The 21,589-nt window shown below is 47.4% G+C and overlaps 1 protein-coding gene across 2 annotated transcripts in view; it reads right to left on the reverse strand.

Moving 5' to 3' along the window:
* camsap3 (calmodulin regulated spectrin-associated protein family, member 3) overlaps positions 1–21,589 on the reverse strand; it is a 52,685-nt gene that overhangs the window by 7,704 nt on the left and 23,392 nt on the right. The window contains exons 3-11 of one of the 2 annotated variants that reach the window (XM_038980658.1): positions 7,815–7,970; positions 7,575–7,661; positions 5,069–5,207; positions 4,489–4,628; positions 3,762–3,846; positions 3,315–3,357; positions 3,034–3,104; positions 2,508–2,580; positions 88–2,338 (exon numbers count right to left, since the gene is read on the reverse strand). In XM_038980658.1, the coding sequence (XP_038836586.1) occupies positions 88–2,338; positions 2,508–2,580; positions 3,034–3,104; positions 3,315–3,357; positions 3,762–3,846; positions 4,489–4,628; positions 5,069–5,207; positions 7,575–7,661; positions 7,815–7,970 (3,045 nt within the window). The remainder of the gene's footprint in view (positions 1–87; positions 2,339–2,507; positions 2,581–3,033; positions 3,105–3,314; positions 3,358–3,761; positions 3,847–4,488; positions 4,629–5,068; positions 5,208–7,574; positions 7,662–7,814; positions 7,971–21,589) is intronic. The other variant, XM_038980666.1, reaches the window with a different exon arrangement.

Here is a 21,589-nt window from a genome sequence, read left to right on the forward strand (position 1 = left end):
TGATGGCGGACACACACAGATACAGGATTAGTCAGGCTTAAACACACACACAGGCAAACAGACAAACACACACACTGTCCGACTAACCTTAAAGAAGAAGCCGACCCCTCCCTTCATCTCGGGTTCGGTCACGTCGCTCATGGAGTCGTCCATGACACTCAGGTCATCCTCGTCCCCGTCTCCGCACAAGGCCGATAGAGAAATCTCGATCAGGCTGCTGCGCTTGCCATTAAACACCCCCGCAGCCGGAACGTCACTCTCAAACGAGCACTCAGAGGGCGCCCCCGAGCTCCCTCCACCACCATGCTCCTTTCTCCCCGAGGCCTGAGATGTGGCGGTATCCAGGTCGATGCTGAAGATGCTCTGGTCCTCGTTCGAGCCGGCGTCCGACATGTTGTCATCCAGGGCCAGCGACAGGGCCCTGGGGGTGGGGGTTGGAGCAGGGGAGGGGATTGGGGTGGAGGCAGGGCTGGAGGCAGAGCTGATGTTGAAGGTGGAGGAGTTCTGGTCCCGGCACTGCCAGGGGGAGGCGCGGCGCAGGTGGGGGATAGTGTCCACATTCTGTGGGGGGGTGAGGACGCGCGACAGGCCCGGCACTTTGAGGTCCTGGGGGCGGGCGTGGTGGTAGTGGGTGGCCTGGTGCTTGGGGCTCTTGGGAGGCACCGACTGGGCCCGGCGCTGGACCTGGGGCGACTTGGATGTTCTGGCGGGACTGGCTGCGTTGCGGCGGGACGACGAGGGGGAAGAGGAGGCGGAGGCGAGGTCGCGGGGGGTGGACGCGCGGGACATGCGGGTCGAGGGAGGGGCCGAGGATTTGAGACTGGGCGGGATCACCCAGGACTTGTTGCCGGCGGGAGCGGCAGGCTTCTTCCTGATGAGTTGGTTCTGTTGTTCGGAGAGGCGCTGCATGTCGCTCTGCAGGGAGCTTAGCGCCGCGTTCAGCTTTGAGACAGCATTGTTGTAGTCCCCCAAGGGCGCTGGCTGACGCGCTACCACCCCGGCCTGCTCTCCTCCTGGCCCTGCCGCCCCTGCACCCTTCTCCCTTCTGGGTAAGGAGGCCTGCTTGTTGTCCAGGTGTGATGAAGGTTTGATGTTCCCCTCCTGCTCCAGTGAGAGGCGCCGTTTCTCCTGCTGCTGCACCTCCTGCTGCTCCTCATCCTCCATGCGAGCCAGCCTTTCATCTAGCGTCAGCCCCCTGAGATCCTCCTCTGTGGAGGAGGCGCTGACCTGGCCCCCCTCCTCCTCCTCCTCTCTCTCCCCCACTCCCTGCTCTTTCTTCAGCTGCAGGAATGCGCTCTTGCCCAGTCTCTGGCGGTGCTTGGCGAAGATGGCCTCAATACGTTTCTTCTGGGCCTCGATGGCCTTCCTCTTCTCGTCCAGCCGGGCTCCCAGCTCGGACATCTCGGTGGTCAATCCAGGACTCCTACTGGGGCTCTCCTCTGTCGACTTCTGGGGCTGGATCACCCAGCTGGTCATCGGAACTGTCGCTGCCGGGGCGACCGGTTCGCTGCTGCTGGCGCCACCGCTTTTAGGTGATACGCCCACTGTCGACGGTTTCTTCTTGCGCTCAGCGAAGCTGGTCATCCTCACGCCACTGTCCGGCGCGTCCGTCCCCCCTCCACAGCTTCTGGTGTGGACAGCAGGTGTGGCAGGCGTGGACTGGGCATTGGGGAGGAGAAGGAGGTCCTCAGAGGCGTCAGAGTCCACGCTCCCGTCCCTCAGCACCGAGTCGTCGTCCCGCGAGCCCTCCGAGGTGTGTCGGGTGCGGGAGAAGGGGGTGGAGGAGGGCTGCTCCCTGGGTGCCTGCGTCTTTCCCCCCATGGGGAGGTGGGGGTGGTACATCATCCCAGAGCGGGACGGGGCGGAGCAGCTGAGGGGTATGGGGTTAGGCGGGTGGGAGGGGTGAGCGCCGCGGCCGTTGCGTCTGGCACTGGCCGGGTCGTCGGGAGAGTGCAGGAAGAATCCGTCGGCCGCGCCGTCGGGGTGGAGCCGGGGCTCCATCTTGTCCTCGTTGTGGATGATCTGCAGGGCCTCCTCGATGGTAGGCAGCTCCCCATCCCCGTCCCCCTCTCCCAGGCCATTCTCCTTCAGCAGCATGGGCACCACGGAGGAGCTCTGGGTGGCCCAGGAACCTCTGTGGGAGCCGGGGGGGGCGGGGGGCTTGCTGAGCAAGTGACTAAGGTCCTCTGGGGGGGTGTAGGGCACGCGAGTTATGGTCAGGCCGGGGGCCACGTTATCAGAGCTGACCGAGCGGGTGATGGCGCCGCCCATCACGACGTCCACGTCGCTGTCCAGGCCAAAGGGAATGCTAAATGAAACGGCCGAGGACAGGGGACGACTGGACGGAGAGAGACGGGAAGAGAGAGAGAGAGTTTACTTCCTGAAATGACTTAATTGAAATAGAATTGACCCCAACCCTTTGTACTGAGATACAACTGAAATATGGAGCTAACAGAGAAAGAGAGAGAGAGAATTGACAGAGAGAGAGACAATGAGATGGGGCCTACCTGAAAGGCTTCTTGGTCCATGTTCTCCCAGCTCTCTCTACATGAGACATGGAGGCAGACTGAGTCAGAGACGCTGCACACATTCACACACAGTCGTCAACACAGACACACACAGACACCACCAAGACACACAGGCACTAGTCAGGGCATGCAAAGATAAATACCCCCCAAAAAAGGCAGAAAAACCTTCACATGGACCCACTGATAAACAAACGCAGACAACACAGTTATAAAAGACTCACCAGACCTGGGTGTGAACTTAAGTACCCGTTCTCTCTCAAACAACTTGAGGAACGTTTGATTGTGCATGCCTGCCTGCGGTCGCAGAAGAACGGGGTTTGCACTTTCGGGACTATTCCATTGCTTTCATTGGGCCAGGCAAGCTCGTCAAGCAATCTGTTTTATTATATTATACGTGTTGTTTGATTGTAAATAAAAACAAAAACTATATTTGGACCCGGGTGTTCTGCAGAGGACAGAAGTGTGACAGACCTAAATGATGGGATGGGCGTTGCCCTGCTCTCACCTGGCGCAGGCCCTGGCGACACTGGTGAGGAGATGGGCAGGAATGGCTTCTTGAAGATGGAAGGAGAGCCGCTGAAATACGGACAAAAATTTGTTTCAAGTGTCAAGATGAAGTTTCAAGTTGATTTGCCATAGGTAATAAATAAATTGGAAATCTACTCACTCACCCGAGCTGTCACAATAAACTTTCCCTCTAAAGGTATCATTCCTGAGACAGATGACCACTGATATAGAAATTATAAAGTTATGTTTGTGATTATGACTGTGTGAGAGCTGCTGTACCTGTTATTGCTCAAACTGGTTGGCTTGAGCGGTGCAGAAGCATCTGGAGCAAAACAAACAGTCTCATTAGTCAAATATCGACACTGCCATTTAGGCCTACGCAGGAATCACACACACAAGACTTGGGCTTGAATGTATCAAGCATCTCAAAAGTAGAAGGGCTGATTTAGGATCAGTTTAGCCTTTTAGATCACAATTATTTTGGACAGGGAGGACCTGATCCTAGAACAGCACTCCTACTCAGAGTCGCTTTATGAATATAGGCCCTGGGGGTGTATTCAGTGAGGCGAAACGCTCCGAATATTGCAGATAGAAATGTAACAACTAGAGCTGACATAATGCCCTATTCTACTTGACAGACCACCACATTTGTTCAATAGGACACATTTCTATGTGAACGTTTTGTAACATTGCATCCTCCTGAACAGGGCCCAGGCAAACACTTACCAGTGGTGTTCAGTGGCTGAACAAACTCCGGCCTCCGTACCTCGAACCAACCCAGCAGCTCCGCTAGGAAACTCATCATGTTGACCTGAACATACCAGAGAAACAGTTAAAGGACCCCTGTAATGCCGTTTCGATCTCCGTAACAATTCATTCCTGGATATCAATAAAGTTACATGCTGTAATAGTTTTACTACATGTATGGCATCCAGCGGCAGTTGGCCAAACACACTCTGTATAAGACAGTCTTTTAACATTTTTATTTAACATTTATTTAACTAGGCAAGACAGTTAAGAACAAATTCTTATTCACAATGACGGCCTACTGGAGAACAGTGGGTTAACTGCCTTGTTCAGGGGCAGAACGACAGACTTTTAGCTTGTCGGCTCGGGGATTCGATCTAGCAACCTTTCGGTTACTGGCCCAACGTTCTAACCACTAGGCTACCTGCTGCCACTAGGCTACCTGCCGCTCCAGTCTAGGCAGAGACATATATTTAGCCACACATTTCTAAATGCATGGCTCTGAGGGCAAGACAATGTGTAGATCAGAGCTCTCCAAACCTGTTTCTGGAGCGCTACCATCCTGTAGGTTTGTACTCCAACCCTAGTCTAGCGCGCCTAATAATAATCTAAATGAAATCTGGTTAGTTACAACTGGGGTTGGAGCAAAATCCTACAGGGCTATATGGGCCCACAGTGAGGACAGGGGGGGGGGGGGGGGGGGTACCTGGAGCTCCTGTGGGGAGTAGAGCAGGTCCTCCAACACTAGGGGGCAGCAGCTCTTCAGACAGCTGTCACAGAACTCTCGGATCAGCTGCAGGTTGTACAGGCTGTCTTCCACCGCCATGGACTCCTTCATACACACATCTTGAAGGAGAAAACGAGGATCACTTTATTGTCCAACTACACGCGGAGGACCGACGGAAACTCGACTTCGCGCTTTATCCCAACCCCTCTGAAAAGTCACACGTACAGTTTGGAGAGGCTAGAGCCCCATTTAACACAGGAACGGTACAATGAGCAGGTAGTCAGGCCGTGGAGTCTAAACATCTAACACAGGACAATGAGCAGATAGTACAGTACGTGTAATGATACACTGCACACAGTAAGTTACTGTATTAAAAGGTAGTGTGGTTTAAACCTAGATGGAACCTGTGACATAGTAAGCTAGGCTTTTTAGTCAAACCCTCAGGCATGTACTATATTGTATTGGACAACAATACGCAAGTCCTGTGTTTTACTTTTGTATTTGCATATCAAATACTGTCATGCTAATTTGTATCATGTGGTTTTATGCATGTACGTACCCTCTAGCTGCAACAGGCCGGGGCAGTAGTAGTGTACAACAGCAGCGATGGCACAACCGTTGGAGAGGTCTTTGACTTCAGTCACCACCGGAAACGTAGGCTTCTGTTTAGACAGCGTCTTGTCCTTTCTGTAGCGGATCTTAGACGGGGTGAGAGAGAGAGAGAGAGAGAGACGTCATTGAGTGAGTACGGGAGAGTTGGGGAGACGTCCAGGCTTTACCGTTCAATGCGAGTTCAAGGCCAATGTTCTTCAAAAAAAAAAAACACAGGTGGAAACATGCAGCACAAACAGTACATACACACACGCATACAAACGCCCGTCAGGCTCGCGGATAACGTGACCAACAACATGCTCCTAGAGGAGAGAGAGAATAAAGGGGTGGAAGTGGAGAGAGGGAGACAGAACAGATTACATGCCAAGGAAGTGGAGAAGAGAAAGGTGCAGCCAACCAGGCAGCAGAAGCCATGGGGACAGAGAGAATGGCTTGAGTCCCAATTGGCACCCTACTCCCTGTACAGTGCACTACTATTGACTATGTTGTGCAGTAGTCTTGACTAGGGCTCTGTTCAAAGGGAATAGGGTGGCAATTTGGACGTAACCATAGAATGAGTCCAGAGACAGCGAGGGCTTTGTCAGTGGAAAGTAGGCCAGGAGAGAGAGTCTCGTCGGAGGAATATATTTCACCCAACCTGACGCAGGTAAACTATTCAGGTTGAGACTATTCAGGTTTTAGACAACGACTGAACACAGCCAGCACAGTGTCAACAGACTGTAATACCTGGGGTCTGTTCAGGAGAGTGTAATGTTACACAACAGTCCCAATCAGATAGAAACGTATATAGTGTAAAACAGCTATGACTACCAGCCATGTTAGAATAGTTGTATTGGCACAGTTCATAGTGTTTCACCTCACATAAAAGGCCTACACCATAAGCTCATTACTTCTTACTCTATGGGCCCTGGCTAAAAGTAATCCAACAAATAGGGAATAGGGTGCCATTTGGGACTCAAAACAATGACTGGCTAGTGGCTAGAAACTAAAACCCCCCCTCACACATGGTCCTTTTTAAGACGGAGCCGACCAGACGGACTGGTTTCTAGCAGGAACGTTTTTTTTTTTTTTTTTACATTTCCAGAGCCCTGAGTGGATTACATGTGATTTATGTCCAACAACAACAATAACCTGCCCCTCCCTGTGACATCAGCCCAAGGAAATGTACAGCGGATAGGCCTAGTGCAGAGCAGTGAAGCAGTATGCCTGCATTCTCATATTGTACCAACAGGGGGAGAGGCAGGGAGAGAAAAACAGAACAGACCTTTCATTCGAAAATCTAACAAGAGCGAGAATATGAAGACGGAGAGAAAGATAAGGAATGATGCAACAGAGGAGGAGAAGAAAGAGGAGGAACTTACAGGGACAAGTTTCCAGTACCAGCGAGTGGGACACTGTCAGAGAGGAGGAAAGAGGACAGAGAAAGAGAGGAAAGCGGGGAAGGAGAAGACAGGTGGAGAGGAGAGGATACTATATGTATTAAGGCTACTTTAATAGGATAGTTAAGAGGAAAAAGACAGTTTTGAAGATTATATAGCCTAAAAATGTATGCATTATGTTGAAATACTGGTAACGGCAAAATAAAAGGAAACACTTGTGTAAATGAGGGATACGAAAGCAGGTGCTTCCACACAGGTGTGTTTCCTGAGTTAATTAAGCCATTAAAACATCCCATCGTGCTTAGGGTCATGTAGAAAAATGCCCAGTTGCCCATTATTTTGGCTACCATGGCTAGAAGACATCTCAGTGACTTTGAAAGAGGAGTCTCAAAGGGAGAATAGGGGGTTTAAAGGGTTGTGTGTGTGTGTGTGTGTGTGTGTGTGTGTGTGTGTGTGTGTGTGTGTGTGTGTGTGTGTGTGTGTGTGTGTGTCACCAGATCTCAACCCCGCTGAACTCTTATGGGAGATTCTGGAGCAGTGCCTGAGACAGCATTTTCCACCACCATCAACAAAACACCAAATGATGGAATATCTCGTGGAAGAAGTCTCGCATCCCTCCAAACTTCTAGGATCTATGCCAAGGCACATTGAAGCTGTTTCAGCGGCTCGTGGTTTCCTTTATTTTGGTAGCTACCTGCACACGCACCAGGTTACTAGGGAGATTGCATGTATAGTGTGTGCGTAGGAGACTGACTATAAACTGTCACGATAAAGTAGAAATATCTTACATGCACACACTGTATAAAACATGCTTGTTCACAGGAAATGTTTACGTCAGACTGTTTTAATAGTATGTAATCCATGAGATGAATGTACATGTATTACACAATGTGTTGTGTAATGTGAGTGCTGTTGACATAAATACTGCATGCATCCTCAATGGCACCATATTCCATACATAGTGGACTACTTTTGACCAGGGCCCATAGGGCTCTATACAGATGCACTATATAAGGAATAGGACGCCATTTTGGACACAATCCCTGTGTAGTACAGGTGTAGTGTAATACTTACTGAAGGCTGGACAGGCTGTGGCTCTGTGCTGTCCTGAGACGGGTCACCCTGTGCACCCTCTGTTTGCTCTCTCAGCTTCTGATTCAACTGGGGGGGGGGGGGGGGGGGGGGGGGGGGGGGGGGGTGGAAAGCCACACGTTATAAGTCTGTATATTTTGTACTCCGATATAAATTGGGTTATGAAATCCTGACTCAGCGACAGAGAGTGAGACAGAGAGTCCTCCCTGTCCTTGTCCTCACCCCATTCACCCAGTGGAGCAGGGTGTCCTCCCAGCTGGCTCCTCCCACTCCACCCAGAAGCTCCTCCCCTGTCGCCGCACCAGCCATCCTCACTGCGCTCACCGTCTCCATGGCGCCCACCGACATCAGGGCATCCATCACCGCCAGGTGGGCACTCTGCACCAATCACAGCAAAGAGAACAGGGAACTGTCAGCATTGGAACAGTCAGGGGAGGTAGCTGCGGGATTGGCTGTTCGCCCACCAAACCCAGACGACATTGAATACAGCATCCATCAATTATGGCTAATGCAATAATGGTGGGTAGCAGCACTAACATTCAGGCTGTGTCCCAAACGGCACCCTATCCCCTGTATCGTGCGCTACGTTTGACCAGAGCCCATAGGGTTGAATCAAAGGCCCTGTTCAATGTAGTGCACTATTTAGGGAAGCGGGTGTCATTTGGGCCACAGCCTCAGACTGCTCTGAAAGAGCATGGTCCATGTTAATGTGGCAGAGCTGGCGAGATGAGATCACACCAGGCTGCAGTATGTAGTATGTATGGCAGGTTGTCAGGGCAATACCACATACAGCCACTAGGGGACTCCAAGAACCACAGCTCTGAGTCAGCAGAAAGCGTGGCGGTGACCACACCAGAGAGAGAAGAGAGAAAGAGAGAGAGAGAGAGAGAGAGAGAGAGAGAGAGAGAGAGAGCAGGAGAGCAAAGAGAGCCGAGAGAGAGAAAAAAAAAAAAGAGAGAGCTTGTCTGAGTGAACTTTGGAACATCTGTGCTGTCACGATAACAGCCCTTTTTACTCTGTGTACTCCCTCTCTGCCCCTTCACGGTATACCTTCTCTCTTTCCTCCTCCTAGTCATTCCCTCTTCTCCCTTCTAATCGTTGTGTGTGGCGCGTTTTCTCCCTCCTCTCTGCTAGGAGATATGGCAGCATGACTCATGGACGACAGGTTACAGGATAACGTTGTGTACAGTGCCTCTAGGGCTGTGCAGGATACAGTTTGGTTCTGTACAGCGTTGTTTTGTAATCAACTCACTAGGGATGGCTCAGTGAGAGAGATGCACAAACTCCAGAAATCCTGCGGCGCAGTGCGCGTGCACACACACACACACAAACTAGAATGTGCGTAAAACTACACACAAAACCCCTTCTTTCACACCAACACAACCATAAAACATACAGTATCAATTTACACAACATAAAAAAGGGCACAACAATAGCTTCCCCGGTCACATCCCAAACTAAAACGGGCGTATTTCCAGCCAACCCCCAATGCAGGGCCCATTGCTTCTGTTCCTCTCCTTCTCTCCTTGCCCAAAATCATGACAGTGCCTTTCTCCAAGCTAGTTAGAGCCCCAGAACCTTTTCTCATAGCCAAACCTATTAGTGCCTTTAGTTCTCATGGCCAAACCCATTACATTGCGCTCTCATGGCCCAAGCCCATTAAAACACACCAAAAACATGATCAGCTCACTCAGGGGAGAGCTCCTTAGCTCCCATAAGAGGGTTAGCTCGTTATCGGTCTACTGCTGCATCCCTCCATGCTTGCCATGGGGCTAGGTCAGGGATGGGTAACTGATGGGGTTGGGGCCCCCCCAAAAAATCGGAAGTCATCATGAGAGTTCTGCGTAGACAAGAACAGCCTTTGACCCAGTTAGTACAGTCAAAGATTTGTATAACTAAACCCAGATAAACGACAGACTGTCGTTTCCAATGGGAACAAATGAGTCATAGTTGCCAGAACAAGCAAGGAGGTTGGCAGAGCCAAGCACGAGCTAGCGAGATCCTATTGGCGCATTCTAGCATGTATCTGCATATTTCCATTAGGGAACGCCTCCTCTGTGAAGTGCGCATGTGCAATAACTCAATTCGCTTTTGCACTCCTAAACAACGTGATTTTTTAAAACTTTTGCAAAGGGTAAAGTCTACAAAACTTAGTCCACTCTGGACATAACAGATTCTAGTTTTGGGAACAGAAAACTGTATTGAAATCAAATGTTTCACCGATAAGAAAATGTGCAGATTGTCACCCAAAATCCATCTCGTTTCATTTTCTCTCACTGCCGGCCAGTGGACTTCCTCTCACTACCATATTTGGCAGTGGGTGGAAACGCTAAGGGGATGCTTCACATTTATACATCCAGTGAAATATCTCTCTCATTGTTCCCATCTGTGGTAAAGTCTAGAACTGTTCATAGAAACACAATGCTCTGACCTAATCAAACCAGGGCCAGTGAAGGAGAGTGCAAGTTAGAGAGTCTGGAGGGTTGGATTTAGATAAGTGCTCTTAGGGTTATCAGTAGGTCTCAAGGACAGATAGACAGACAGAAAAACAGACAGCAGGGCAGACAGAGACAGACGCAGAAAGAAACAGATAGCTCAGTGTGCAGACAGCCAGGCAGACAAGCAGTGTTAGTCAAGCCTGGAAAGCACAGCATTTAGTCAAATCAAATACAATTTTATTTGTCACATGTGCCGAATACAACAGGTGTACACCTTACAGTGAAATGCTTACTTACAAGCTCTTAACCAACAATGCAGTTAAGAAAAATATCTAAAAAAATGTAAAAGTAAATGTAACATAATTAAAGAGAAGCAGTAAAATAACAATAGCGAGGCTATATACAGGGGGTACCGGCACAGAGTCAATGTGTGGGGGCACCGGTTAGTCGAGATAATATGTACATGTAGGTAGAGTTATTAAAGTAACTATGCATAGAAAATAAACAGAGTAGCAGCAGCGTAAAATAGGGGGGGGGGGGGGGGGCAATGCAAATGGTCTGTTTATAAGCCTTTTGGAACTAGACTTGGCGCTCTAATACCGCTTGCCGTGCGGTAGCAGAGAGAACAGTCTATGACTAGGGTGGCTGGAGTCTGACCATTTCTAGGGCCTTCCTGACACCGCCTGGTATAGAGGTCCTGGATGACAGGAAGCTTGGCCCCAGTGATGTACTGGGCCGTACGCACTACCCTCTGTAGTGCCTTGCGGTGAGGAGGCCGAGCTGTTGCCATACCAGGCAGTGATGCAACCAGTTAGGAAGCTCTCGATGGTGCAGCTGTAGAACTTTTGAGGATCTGAGGACCCATGCCAAATCTTTTCAGTCTCCTGAGGGGGAATAGGTTTTGTCGTGCCCTCTTCACGAATGTCATGGTATGCTTAGACCATGTTAGTTTGTTGGTGATGTGGACACCAAGGAACTTGAAGCTCTCAACCTGTTCCACTACAGCCCCGTCAATGAGAATGGGGGAGTGCTCGATCCTCCTTTTCCTGTAGTCCACAATCATCTCCTTTGTCTTGATCACGTTGAGGGAGAGGTTGTTGTCCTGGCACCACACGACCAGGTCTCTGACCTCCCTATAGGCTGTCTCGTCATTGTCGGTGATCAGGCCTACCACTGTTGTGTCATCGGCAAACTTAATGATGGTGTTGGAGTCGTGCCTGGCCGTGCAGTCATACAGACTCAGTCAAGGACAGGATGAAAATGTCAGTGGAGACACTTGCCAGTTGGTCAGCGCATGCTTGGAGTACACGTCCTGGTAATCCGTCCTGCGGCCTTGTGAATGTTGACCTGTTTAAAGCTCTTACTCACATTGGCTATGGAGAGCGTGATCACACAGTAGTCCCGAAAAGCTGATGCTCTCATACATGTTTCAGTGTTACTTGTCTCAGATCGAGCATAGAAGTAATTTAGCTCGTCTGGTAGGCTCGTGTCACTGGGTAGCTCACAGCTGTGCTTCCCTTTGTAGTCTGTAATAGTTTGCAAGCCATGCCACATCCGACAAGCCCGGGGCAGGTGTAGTACGATTCGATCTTAGTCCTGTATTGACGCTTTGCATGTTTGATGGTTCGTCGGTGAGCATAGCGGGATTTCTTATAAGCTTCCGGGTTCGAGTCCCGCTCCTTGAAAGCGGTAGCTCTACCCTTTGGCTCAGTGCGGATGTTGCCTGTAATCCATTGCTTCTGGTATGTACGTACAGTCACTGTGGGGAAGACGTCATCGATGCACTTATTTATGAAGCCAGTGACTGATGTGGTGTACTCCTCAATGCCATCGGGAGAATCCGGGAACATATTCCAGTCTGTGCTAGCAAAACCGTCCTGTACAGTTGAAGTCGGAAGTTTACATACACTTAGGTTGGAGACATTAAAACTCATTTTTCAACCACTCCACAAATTTCTTGTTAACAAACTATAGTTTTGGCAAGTGGGTTAGGACATCTACTTTGTGCATGATACAAGTCATTTTTCCAACAATTGTTTACAGACAGATTATTTCACTTATAATTCACTGTATCACAATTCCAGTGGGTCAGAAGTTTACATAAACTGAGTTGACTGTGCCTTTAAACAGCTTGGAAAATTCCAGAAAATTATGTCATGGCTTTAGAAGCTTCTGATAGGCTAATTGACATCATTTGAGCCAATTGGAGGTGTACCTGTGGATGTATTTCAAGGCCTACCTTCAAACTTAGTGCCTCTTTGCTTGACATCATGGGAAAATCAAAAGAAATCAGCCAAGTCCTCAGAAAATAAATTGTAGACCTCCACAAGTCTGGTTCATCCTTGGGAGTCATTTTCAAAACGCCTGAAAGTACCACATTCATCTGTACAAACAATAGTATGCAAGTATAAACACCATGGGACCACGGAGCTATCATACTGCTCAGGAAGGAGACGCATTCTGTCTCCTAGAGATGAACCTACTTTGGTGCGAAAAGTGCAAATCAATTCCAGAACAACAGCAAAGGATCTTGTGAAGATGCTGGAGGAAACAGGTACAAAAGTATCTATATCCACAGTAAAACGAGTCCTATATCGACATAACCTGAAAGGCCGCTCAGCAAGGAAGAAGCCACTGCTCCAAAACCATAAAAAAGCCAGACTACAGTTTCAAACTGCTCATGGGGACAAAGATTGTGCTTTTTGGAGAAATGTCCTCTGGTCTGATGAAACAAAAATAGAACTGTTTGGCCATAATGACCATTGTTATGTTTGGAGGAAAAAGAGGGATGCTTGCAAGCCGACCACCACCATCCCAACCGTGAAGCACGGGGGTGGCAGCATCGTGTTGTGCGGGTGCTTTGCTGCAGGAGGGACTGGTGCACTTCACAAAATAGATGGCATCATGAGGCAGGAAAATTATGTGGATATATTGAAGCAACATCTCAAGACATCAGTCAGGAAGTTAAAGCTTGGTCGCAAATGGGTCTTCCAAATGGACAATGACCCCAAGCATACTTCCAAAGTTGTGGCAAAATGGCTTAAGGACAACAAAGTCAAGGTATTGGAGTGGCCATCACAAAGCCCTGACCTCAATTCTATAGAAAATTTGTGGGCAGAACTGAAAAAAGCGTGTGCGAGCAAGGTGGCCTACAAACCTGACACAGTTACACCAGCTCTGTCAGGAGGAATGGGCCAAAATTCACCCAACTTATTGTTGGAATCTTGTGGAAGGCTACCTGAAACATTTGACCCAAGTTAAACAATTTAAAAGGCAATGCTACCAAATACTAATTGAGTATATGTAAACTTCTGACCCACTGGGAATGTGATGAAAGAAATAAAAGCTGAAATAAATCACTCTCTCTACTATTATTCAAACATTTTACATTCTTAAAATAAAGTGGTGATCCTAACTGACCTAAGAAAGGGAAATTGTACTAGGATTAAATGTCAGGAATTGTGAAAAACAGAGTTGACATGTATTTGGCTAAGGTTTATGTAAACATAAGATAGTACAGTTGTTAATGTCCCATTGGTAGGATATACGTGCTTGTAGTTCGTCCACTTTATTTTCCAGTGATTGAACTTTGGCCTATCAGAAGCTTCTAAAGCCATGACATAATTTTCTGGAATTTTCCAAGCTGTTTAAAGCCACAGTCAACTTAGTGCATGTAAACTTCTGACCCACTGGAATTGTGATACAGTGAATTATAAGCGAAATAATCTGTCTGTAAACAATTGGTGGAAAAATTACTTGTGTCATGCACAAAGTAGATGTCCTAACTAACTTGCCAAAACTATTGTTTATTAACAAGAAATGTGTGGAGTGGTTGAAAAATGAGTTTTAATGACTCCAATGACTCCAACCTAAGTGTATGTAAACTTCTGGTGAAAATGATGAATCAGGCACCTTATCGATAGCAACAGCTCATGGTCCTCCTGGAATTCTTTTTTTATTTAACCTGTATTTAACTTGGCAAGTCAGTTAAGAACAAATTCTTATTTACAATGACGGCCTAGGGTTATTACTGCCTTGTTCAGGGGCAGAACGACAGATTTTTACCTTGGCAGCTCGGGGATTCGATCTAGCAACCTTTTGGTTACTGGCCCAACGCTCTAACCACTAGGCTACCTGCCGCCCTATCAGAAGTTATTTTGACTCAACGGAGGAACTAAGTCAGAGAAACGCTGATGAATGTCTTGATCGAGCTGTGTATGCAACTGGTTCACCTCTGATACTCACAGGCAATGTGTATTGGAAGACATTTCTGAATGTTCTTTGCCCAGCATACACCCCTCCAACCAGACATGCTTTATCTACTCATTTGCTGGATGCAGAGTTCAACAGAGTTCAAGTGAAGGTCAAGCAAATCATAGAGAAAGCAGACTGTATTGCAATCATCTCTGATGGGTGGTCGAACGTTCGTGGGCAAGGAATAATGAACTACATCATCTCCACCCCTCAATCAGTATTCTACAAGAGCACATACACAAGGGACAACAGACACACCGGTCTCTACATTGCAGATGAGCTGAAGGCAGTCATCAATGATCTTGTACCACAGAAGGTATTTGCACTGGTGACAAGACAATGCTGCGAACATGAAGGCTGCTTGGTCTGAAGTGGAGGTGTCCTACCCTCACATCACACCCATTGGCTGTGCTGCTCATGCATTGAATCTGCTCCTCAAGGACATCGTGGCACTAAAAACAATGGATACACTCTACAAGAGAGCCAAGGAAATGGTTAGGTATGTGAAGGGTCATCAAGTTATAGCAGCAATCTACCTCACCAAGCAAAGTGAGAAGAATAAGAGCACCACATTGAAGCTGCCCAGCAACACCCGTTGGGGTGGTGTTGTCATCATTTGACAGTCTCCTGGAGGGGAAGGAGTCTCTCCAATAAATGTCCATATCACAGTCTGCCGATATGGACAGCCCCATCAAGAGGATCCTCCTGGATGATGTATTTTGGGAGAGAGTGGTAAAGCAGCCTGAAACTCCTGAAACCTATAGCAGTAGCCATTGCACAGATTGAGGGAGACAATGCCATCCAGTCTGATGTTCAGACTCTGCTTGCAGATGTAAGAGAAGAAATCCATACTGCCCTGCCCATTTCAGTTTTGTTATTTGACCTTTATTTATACAGGTTTTTCTCATTGAGACAACAATTGTTGTTTTCTTGGAAGTAGGCCTTTAGCTGCTGACTAACTAAGGACTCCAGTACCTTTGACAGTAAAGACAATTTTGATATGGGTCGATAGTTGTCAAGAAGCGAAGAATCTCCACCTTTCAGGAGAGGCAGTACAAAAGCAGATTTCCATAACTTGGGGATTTCCTTTATATCAAGCGTGATGTTAAAAATACATATTAGGGGGGGGGGGGGGGGGGGAGAAGTGATGTCTGCAGCTAGGTGTAGGAAGCGGGGGTCTAGTTCATCAGGGCCAGGGGATTTTTCCCAGCAATTTCTTTCAGGGCTTTACACACTTCTGAAACAGAGAAGGACAAAAAGGAGAACCTGGTGAAGGAGTGCACAGGGGTGTCAGGTAAATTTATAGGGGGCTCAATAATACATTTGACCTTTTCAAATAAACTGCCTGCATCTAAAAAAAAACTCTGGTTCAAGGCTTTCAGAATGGAGGTTCTCTCAGTTACAATCTGTGTGTCGACCAACAATTGTTTGGGAAGCGGTGTATCTTTTTTTGCACTCCAAACCCTTCACTACTTGCCAACATTTGGATGGATTATTTAAATTATGTGAAGTAGATTTCAGGTAGTGGTCTGCTTTCAATTTACGGATCATAGCCACACCCAGATTTTTAAGACGTTTAAAAGCCATCCAATCATCTGCCAAACCAGTCCCTCTTGCTTTAGCCCACATAGCATTTCGTTCCCTTATGATTGTTGTAAGTTCCTTAGTAAACCAAGGGTTCTGTCTGCCCTTAATCCTGATTTTATTTAAAAAGGGGCATGCCTATTGCATACATCCTGGAATGTGTTGCGGAAGTAAGAAAAGGCTAGTTCAACATCAGGGATTAATTCCATTCAATGCTAGATACATCATGTAAAAAACCTTGACTATCAAACCGCTTCAAGTTTCTTTCGTAATAACACATGGAGATTTCTTAGGAATTTTACCATCTCACACAGGCAATGGCACAGTGATCACTTATGTCATTTGCAAAAATACCAGAAGCATTAAAACAATGAGGAGTTGCTCTAAGCAGAGTAAACTGCAGTTCTAAAATACATCAAAAAGCGTAAAGACTTCTGCCTGAAGCCCATACACGCCGCAGTGTACATATTGGACCCCAAGTATGCTGGTAAGAGCATCCTGTCTGGTGCAGAGATCAACAAGGCCTATGATGTCTCGCCACCTTGGCCTGGATGAGGGCAAGGTTCTTGGCAGTCTGGCGAAGTAGACTTCCTAGCAAGGTCTTTGGGATGGAGATGCAATATGGCAGTCGTGCCAACATATATTTTCAGCCACCTGGTGGAAGGGACTTTGTGGATCTGAGGCTCTTTCCCCTGTTGCCTCCATCATCTGCCAAATCTCACCAACATCAGCAGCCTCAGAGCGCAACTGGTTCTTGTTTGGGAACACACACACCAAAGCACGCAACAGGCTGACCAATAGAACGGTTAAAAAACTGGTGGCCACCCGGGAAAATTTGAGGCTTTTTGAGCCTGACAACGAGCCATCCTCATCAAGGTTGGAAAGTGACAGTGAAGATGAGGCCTCAGAGTCTGATGTTCAAGAGGTGGACATTGAGGAGGTCCAGGGAGAAGACATGGAAGCCTGAGAGGAATACAACCAAGGCTTTAGTTTCTACACTATCACTTTACAGATGTATGTTTAAAATGTTTTTGGGAGATGCGATGGATCATTGGGGATCATTCAATATTCCCTTTTGTTGTTGAGTGAAATCATCCCATGTGAAGAGTCAACTCATTTAATTAAAGTTCAATTCGTAAGTAAATAGTTTTTTACATTTATATTGGAAGGATTTAATCATGTCTACTTATGATAAGGTAAAAGGTTTCTGTCTCCATATGATATGGAAAATATATTCAATGCAAAAAACATCTATATTTAATTGGTATTAATATTAATTTGCATATATTCCCGTAAATTCCCATTTATTCTCATTAATTCCCACGGAAAGTTTCCACCTCTGAATATTCCCCAAAATGTGCAACCCTAGTGGCACTCACGCACGAACACACACCAGGTTCTGAGAAGTGGGCCTACAGGTTCATGTAACCTCCACTGCTCCCCAACGGAGACGAGAACAGCCTTTGACCCAGTTAGTGAAGTGTAGAACTGTTTATAAAAACACACAACACTCCGACCTTCCAATCAAATCAAGGCCATGCAGTGAAGGACAATGAGTCTGGAGGGTTGTGAGTCTGGAGGGTTGTTTTAAATAAGTGCTCTTAGGGTTTTCAGTAGGACTCAAGGACAAAGACAGAAAAACAAAACAGACAGCTAGCAGGGCAAACAGATAGCAGGGCAGACAGATAGTTCAGTGTGCAGACAGCCAGTTCAGTGTGCAGACAGCCAGTTCAGTGTGCAGACAGCCAGTTCAGTGTGCAGACAGCCAGTTCAGTGTGCAGACAGCCAGTTCAGTGTGCAGACAGCCAAGCAGGCATTGTACGTCTAGCCTGGTAAGCACAGCGTTCAGTCTGGTTTTAACCAGGCTAGGTTTCCTTTGGACTAGCTGTCCAACTGAACGACACCAGGGGCTCCTGTCCTGAAGGCCTCTATTCATGAATTGTTTAAGAGCAGGAGTGCTGATCTATGATTAGTTTAGCCTTTTTTTGCCTGTTATATGCTCATTTCTAAGGATCCACATCACTACAGAAACAGAGACCGGGGCTAAGGACAGAGAGAGCAGCTGAGGACAGAGACGGGGGAGAAATGGAGATGGGCTGAGGACAGAGACGGGGGCACATACAGGGGCTGAGGGGAGGGACGGAGATGGGGGTACAGACAGGGGCTGAGGGGAGAGACGGGCTGAGGGCAGAAACGGGATGGGGGAGAAATGGAGACGGGCTGAGGACAGAAACAGGGTCAGAGACAGGCAGTGGGGAGAGAAAGGGGCTGAGGACTGATGTGTAGCTAAGACAGGGGAGAGTAATTTGGGCAACACTAGCTGAAGATATGATAGATACAGAGGACACAGAAAATATAGAAATGTACCCATTGCTATAATTGTACTGCGGTCGTTTACCCGACTATGCTTGTTCTACACTAACAGTTGCTTCTCGTCTGCCCCTCGTACATGAATCTACCACTAAGAGCAATAATGATTCCATCTTTGTCTCCCCCTCTATCAGTGTTGTTTCACATAACGCACAACAAAATAGTCCCCAAATGGCACCCTATTCCCTAAAGTGCACAGCTTTTGACCTAGGGCTGGGCGATATGGTACCCTATCCCCTAAAAAGTGCACGGCTTTTGACCTAGGGCTGGGCGATATGGCCAACGTATCATATCACAATATTTTCACATTTGTGAAGGTATTTTATGTTTTTGAACAGTAAAACTTCCAAATATGCTTTATGAGTAGTTCATGGCCCCAGGGTGGCAACACATACATTCTAAGTGATTTCAAATGGGTCTTTCTCCATCCAAATTGTTTTATACTGTTCAATCAAACTTTTAAAATACATATTTTCTGCCTTTTGTACAATTTATGCACTTTTGTTATTACGTATTCATGTTTCACCTATTCCTCTCGGATTTTGAAGATACCGTTGCACAAACAACGGGCTAGGCCTGCACCAGAACGGGTCCCAGTCTGTATTAGTCATCTACGTTCGCTCTGACTCCTAGTTCATTTAGAAGCTAGCTAACGTTAGCCAGCTAACTAGCGATTAGCATTAGGGGCTAACAATTTATTTTAGCCACAGCTTGCTAAGAAAAGAAACTAGCAGACAGTAGTTTGCAGACAGTAAGATAAACAAACTAATATTGTTATAGAACGCTAGACTGCAGAGTGAACGGAAAGAAAGTGCTTGTGACTCAAGAGCAACTGCTCTCTCCTGGCATGACAGGGGGCAGGGTTTGGTGTAGGGGAAGCGGCATACAGCACGAGGAGAGGTAGAAAGACATCAAGTATCAAACAGAGTAAACTATAAAAACGAGCCGGCGTTGCGTATATCTTAAAAAAAAAAAACATCAATACCGTTATATAGTCAAATACGGTATACCGCCCAGCTCTATTTTGACCAGAGCCCTATGGCTTACCAGCAGCAGGCCTCCTCCCTTCTCTCCATTGGCTAACCACAGCCCCCTCTCTTTGTTATAATCATTAACCCTGTCTGAGTCCCAAATGGCACACTATTCCCTACCTAGTGCACTACTTTTGACCAGAGACCAATGGGGTCTGGTACTTTTGACCAGATACCAATGAGGCCTGGTACTTTTGACCAGAAACCAAAGGGGCCTGGTCAAAAGTAGAGCAATGGAGAGGACAGACCGGTCATAACAACAGATTCCCTTGTCAGGGGGGCCCTTTCTTCCACCTCAATCCCTCTTTAGTCTGAGCCTAATCTGTACTAACCAGCCCCTTTTACTCTACTTGTTGTTTTACTTTTTCAGAACACAAATTCTCCCTGACTGGTAGTCATCATAGCATGTACACACACTGCTGTTGCTACAAGGCTGCGGCCTGAATCTCTCCACACAACTGCCGTTTGGTCTGTCTGTCTCTCTCTCTCTCTGTGTGCTGGGTGTAAAGTGCTGACGTCGGCACAGTGCTGTGTGTGTGTGTGTGTGTGTGTGTGTGTGTGTGTGTGTGTGTATGTGTGTGCGTGTGCGAGAGAGAAAGAGAGACTAGAGACTACATGGCAGTGCCAGCCCAGTCACCGTTGCCCTGCTGTCACATACCATTCTACCTAAGGGGAGGGATGGAGGGCGCTGGGCACTGGGAGAGACGGCTGGGCTCTCCCCTCCTCACTCTAGTGTTGTGTTGTGCTCAACGGAGGCAGGGTCACACTACTAGCTTATCTGTGAGCCAAGACTTGTCTGTTCAATGTATACGTATTGTCTGCAGTGTAGTGCAAGGGGAGAGACGGAGACTGGGGCTGGGGGCAGAGACAGGGGCTGGGGGGCAGGGACGGGGGTCTGGGGGCAGGGACGGGGACGGGGGTCTGGGGGCAGGGAAAGGGGTCTGGGGGGCAGGGACGGGGGTCTGGGGGGCGGGGCTGGGACTGAGGGGAAATACGGGGGTTGGGGGGGGGAATCTGGCTAGCACAGTCAGTGCAGGGCCAGGGAGAGAGAGGAAAGACAAGGGCTGAGAGCACTCAGGGTAGCATGTGGATAAAGCTGTCATGATGTCTGCATGGTCTGGGTTGAGCTGGGCTGTCTGAGGGGGGTGGGGGGGTGGGGGGGGGGGGGGGGGGGTGGAGATGCCATTTCCAGCCAGCCCAGTAGCTCTCTCTAATGGGGAGAGAGATTCAACACCACTCCCTGACACTGATTACCCACAACAGAGCGACTGGAATGGCTGTGGAACTGAGCCATTTGTCATCATGTCGCTGCAATGGCTGCCTTTTCAAGTGTTCAATTTAGAAGACAAAAAGTAGAGGGAAATACAGTAAAGCATCCAAACAGAGACTCAGACACAGAGGGAGCCATTACCTTAAAGTTTGTGTTAAAATGAGAGGAATTAGAGAGTCTGAGAGTGTGTAATTTGACAGAGAGAGAAAGACTGACAGTAGAAAGGAATGTGAGAGAGTGAAGGAACTAGTGAGAGTGTGAAGAGGGGAGGAGGAAACTGAAGCTGGTTTCACATGAAAGATAGCAAAGGAACATTTTCGAGAGGCATCAATTCGAGAGACAATACTTATCACGTCTCGAGTAGAGGTCGACCGATTATGATTTTTCAACGCCGATACCGATAATTGGAGGACCAAAAAAAGCCGATACCGATTAAATCGGCCGATTTTTATATATATATATATATATATATATATATATATATATTTGTAATAACCACAATTACAACAATATTGAACGAACACTTTTTTTTCAACTAATATAATACATCAATAAAATCAATTTAGTCTCAGATAAATAATAAAACATATTCAATTTGGTTAAATAATGCAAAAACAAAGTGTTGGAGAAGAAAGTAAAAGTGCAATATGTGCCATGTAAGAAAGCTAACGTTTAAGTTCCTTGCTCAGAACATGAGAACATATGAAAGCTGGTGGTTCTTTTTAACATGAGTCTTCAATATTCCCAGGTAAGAAGTTTTAGGTTGTAGTTATTACAGGAATTATAGGACTATTTCTCTCTATACCATTTGTATTTCATATACCTTTGACTATTGGATGTTCTAATAGGTACTTTAGTATTGCCAGCCTAATCTCGGGAGTTGATAGGCTTGAAGTCATAAACAGCGCACTGCTTGAAGCACAGCGAAGAGCTGCTGGCAAATGCAGGAAAGTGCTGTTTGAATGAATGCTTACGAGCCTGCTGCTGCCTACCACCACGCAGTCAGACTGCTCTATCAAATCTTAGACTTAATTATAATATAATAAACAC

Source organism: Salvelinus namaycush, chromosome 3 (genome assembly GCF_016432855.1).
Source record: "Salvelinus namaycush isolate Seneca chromosome 3, SaNama_1.0, whole genome shotgun sequence".
NCBI lineage: Eukaryota > Metazoa > Chordata > Actinopteri > Salmoniformes > Salmonidae > Salvelinus > Salvelinus namaycush.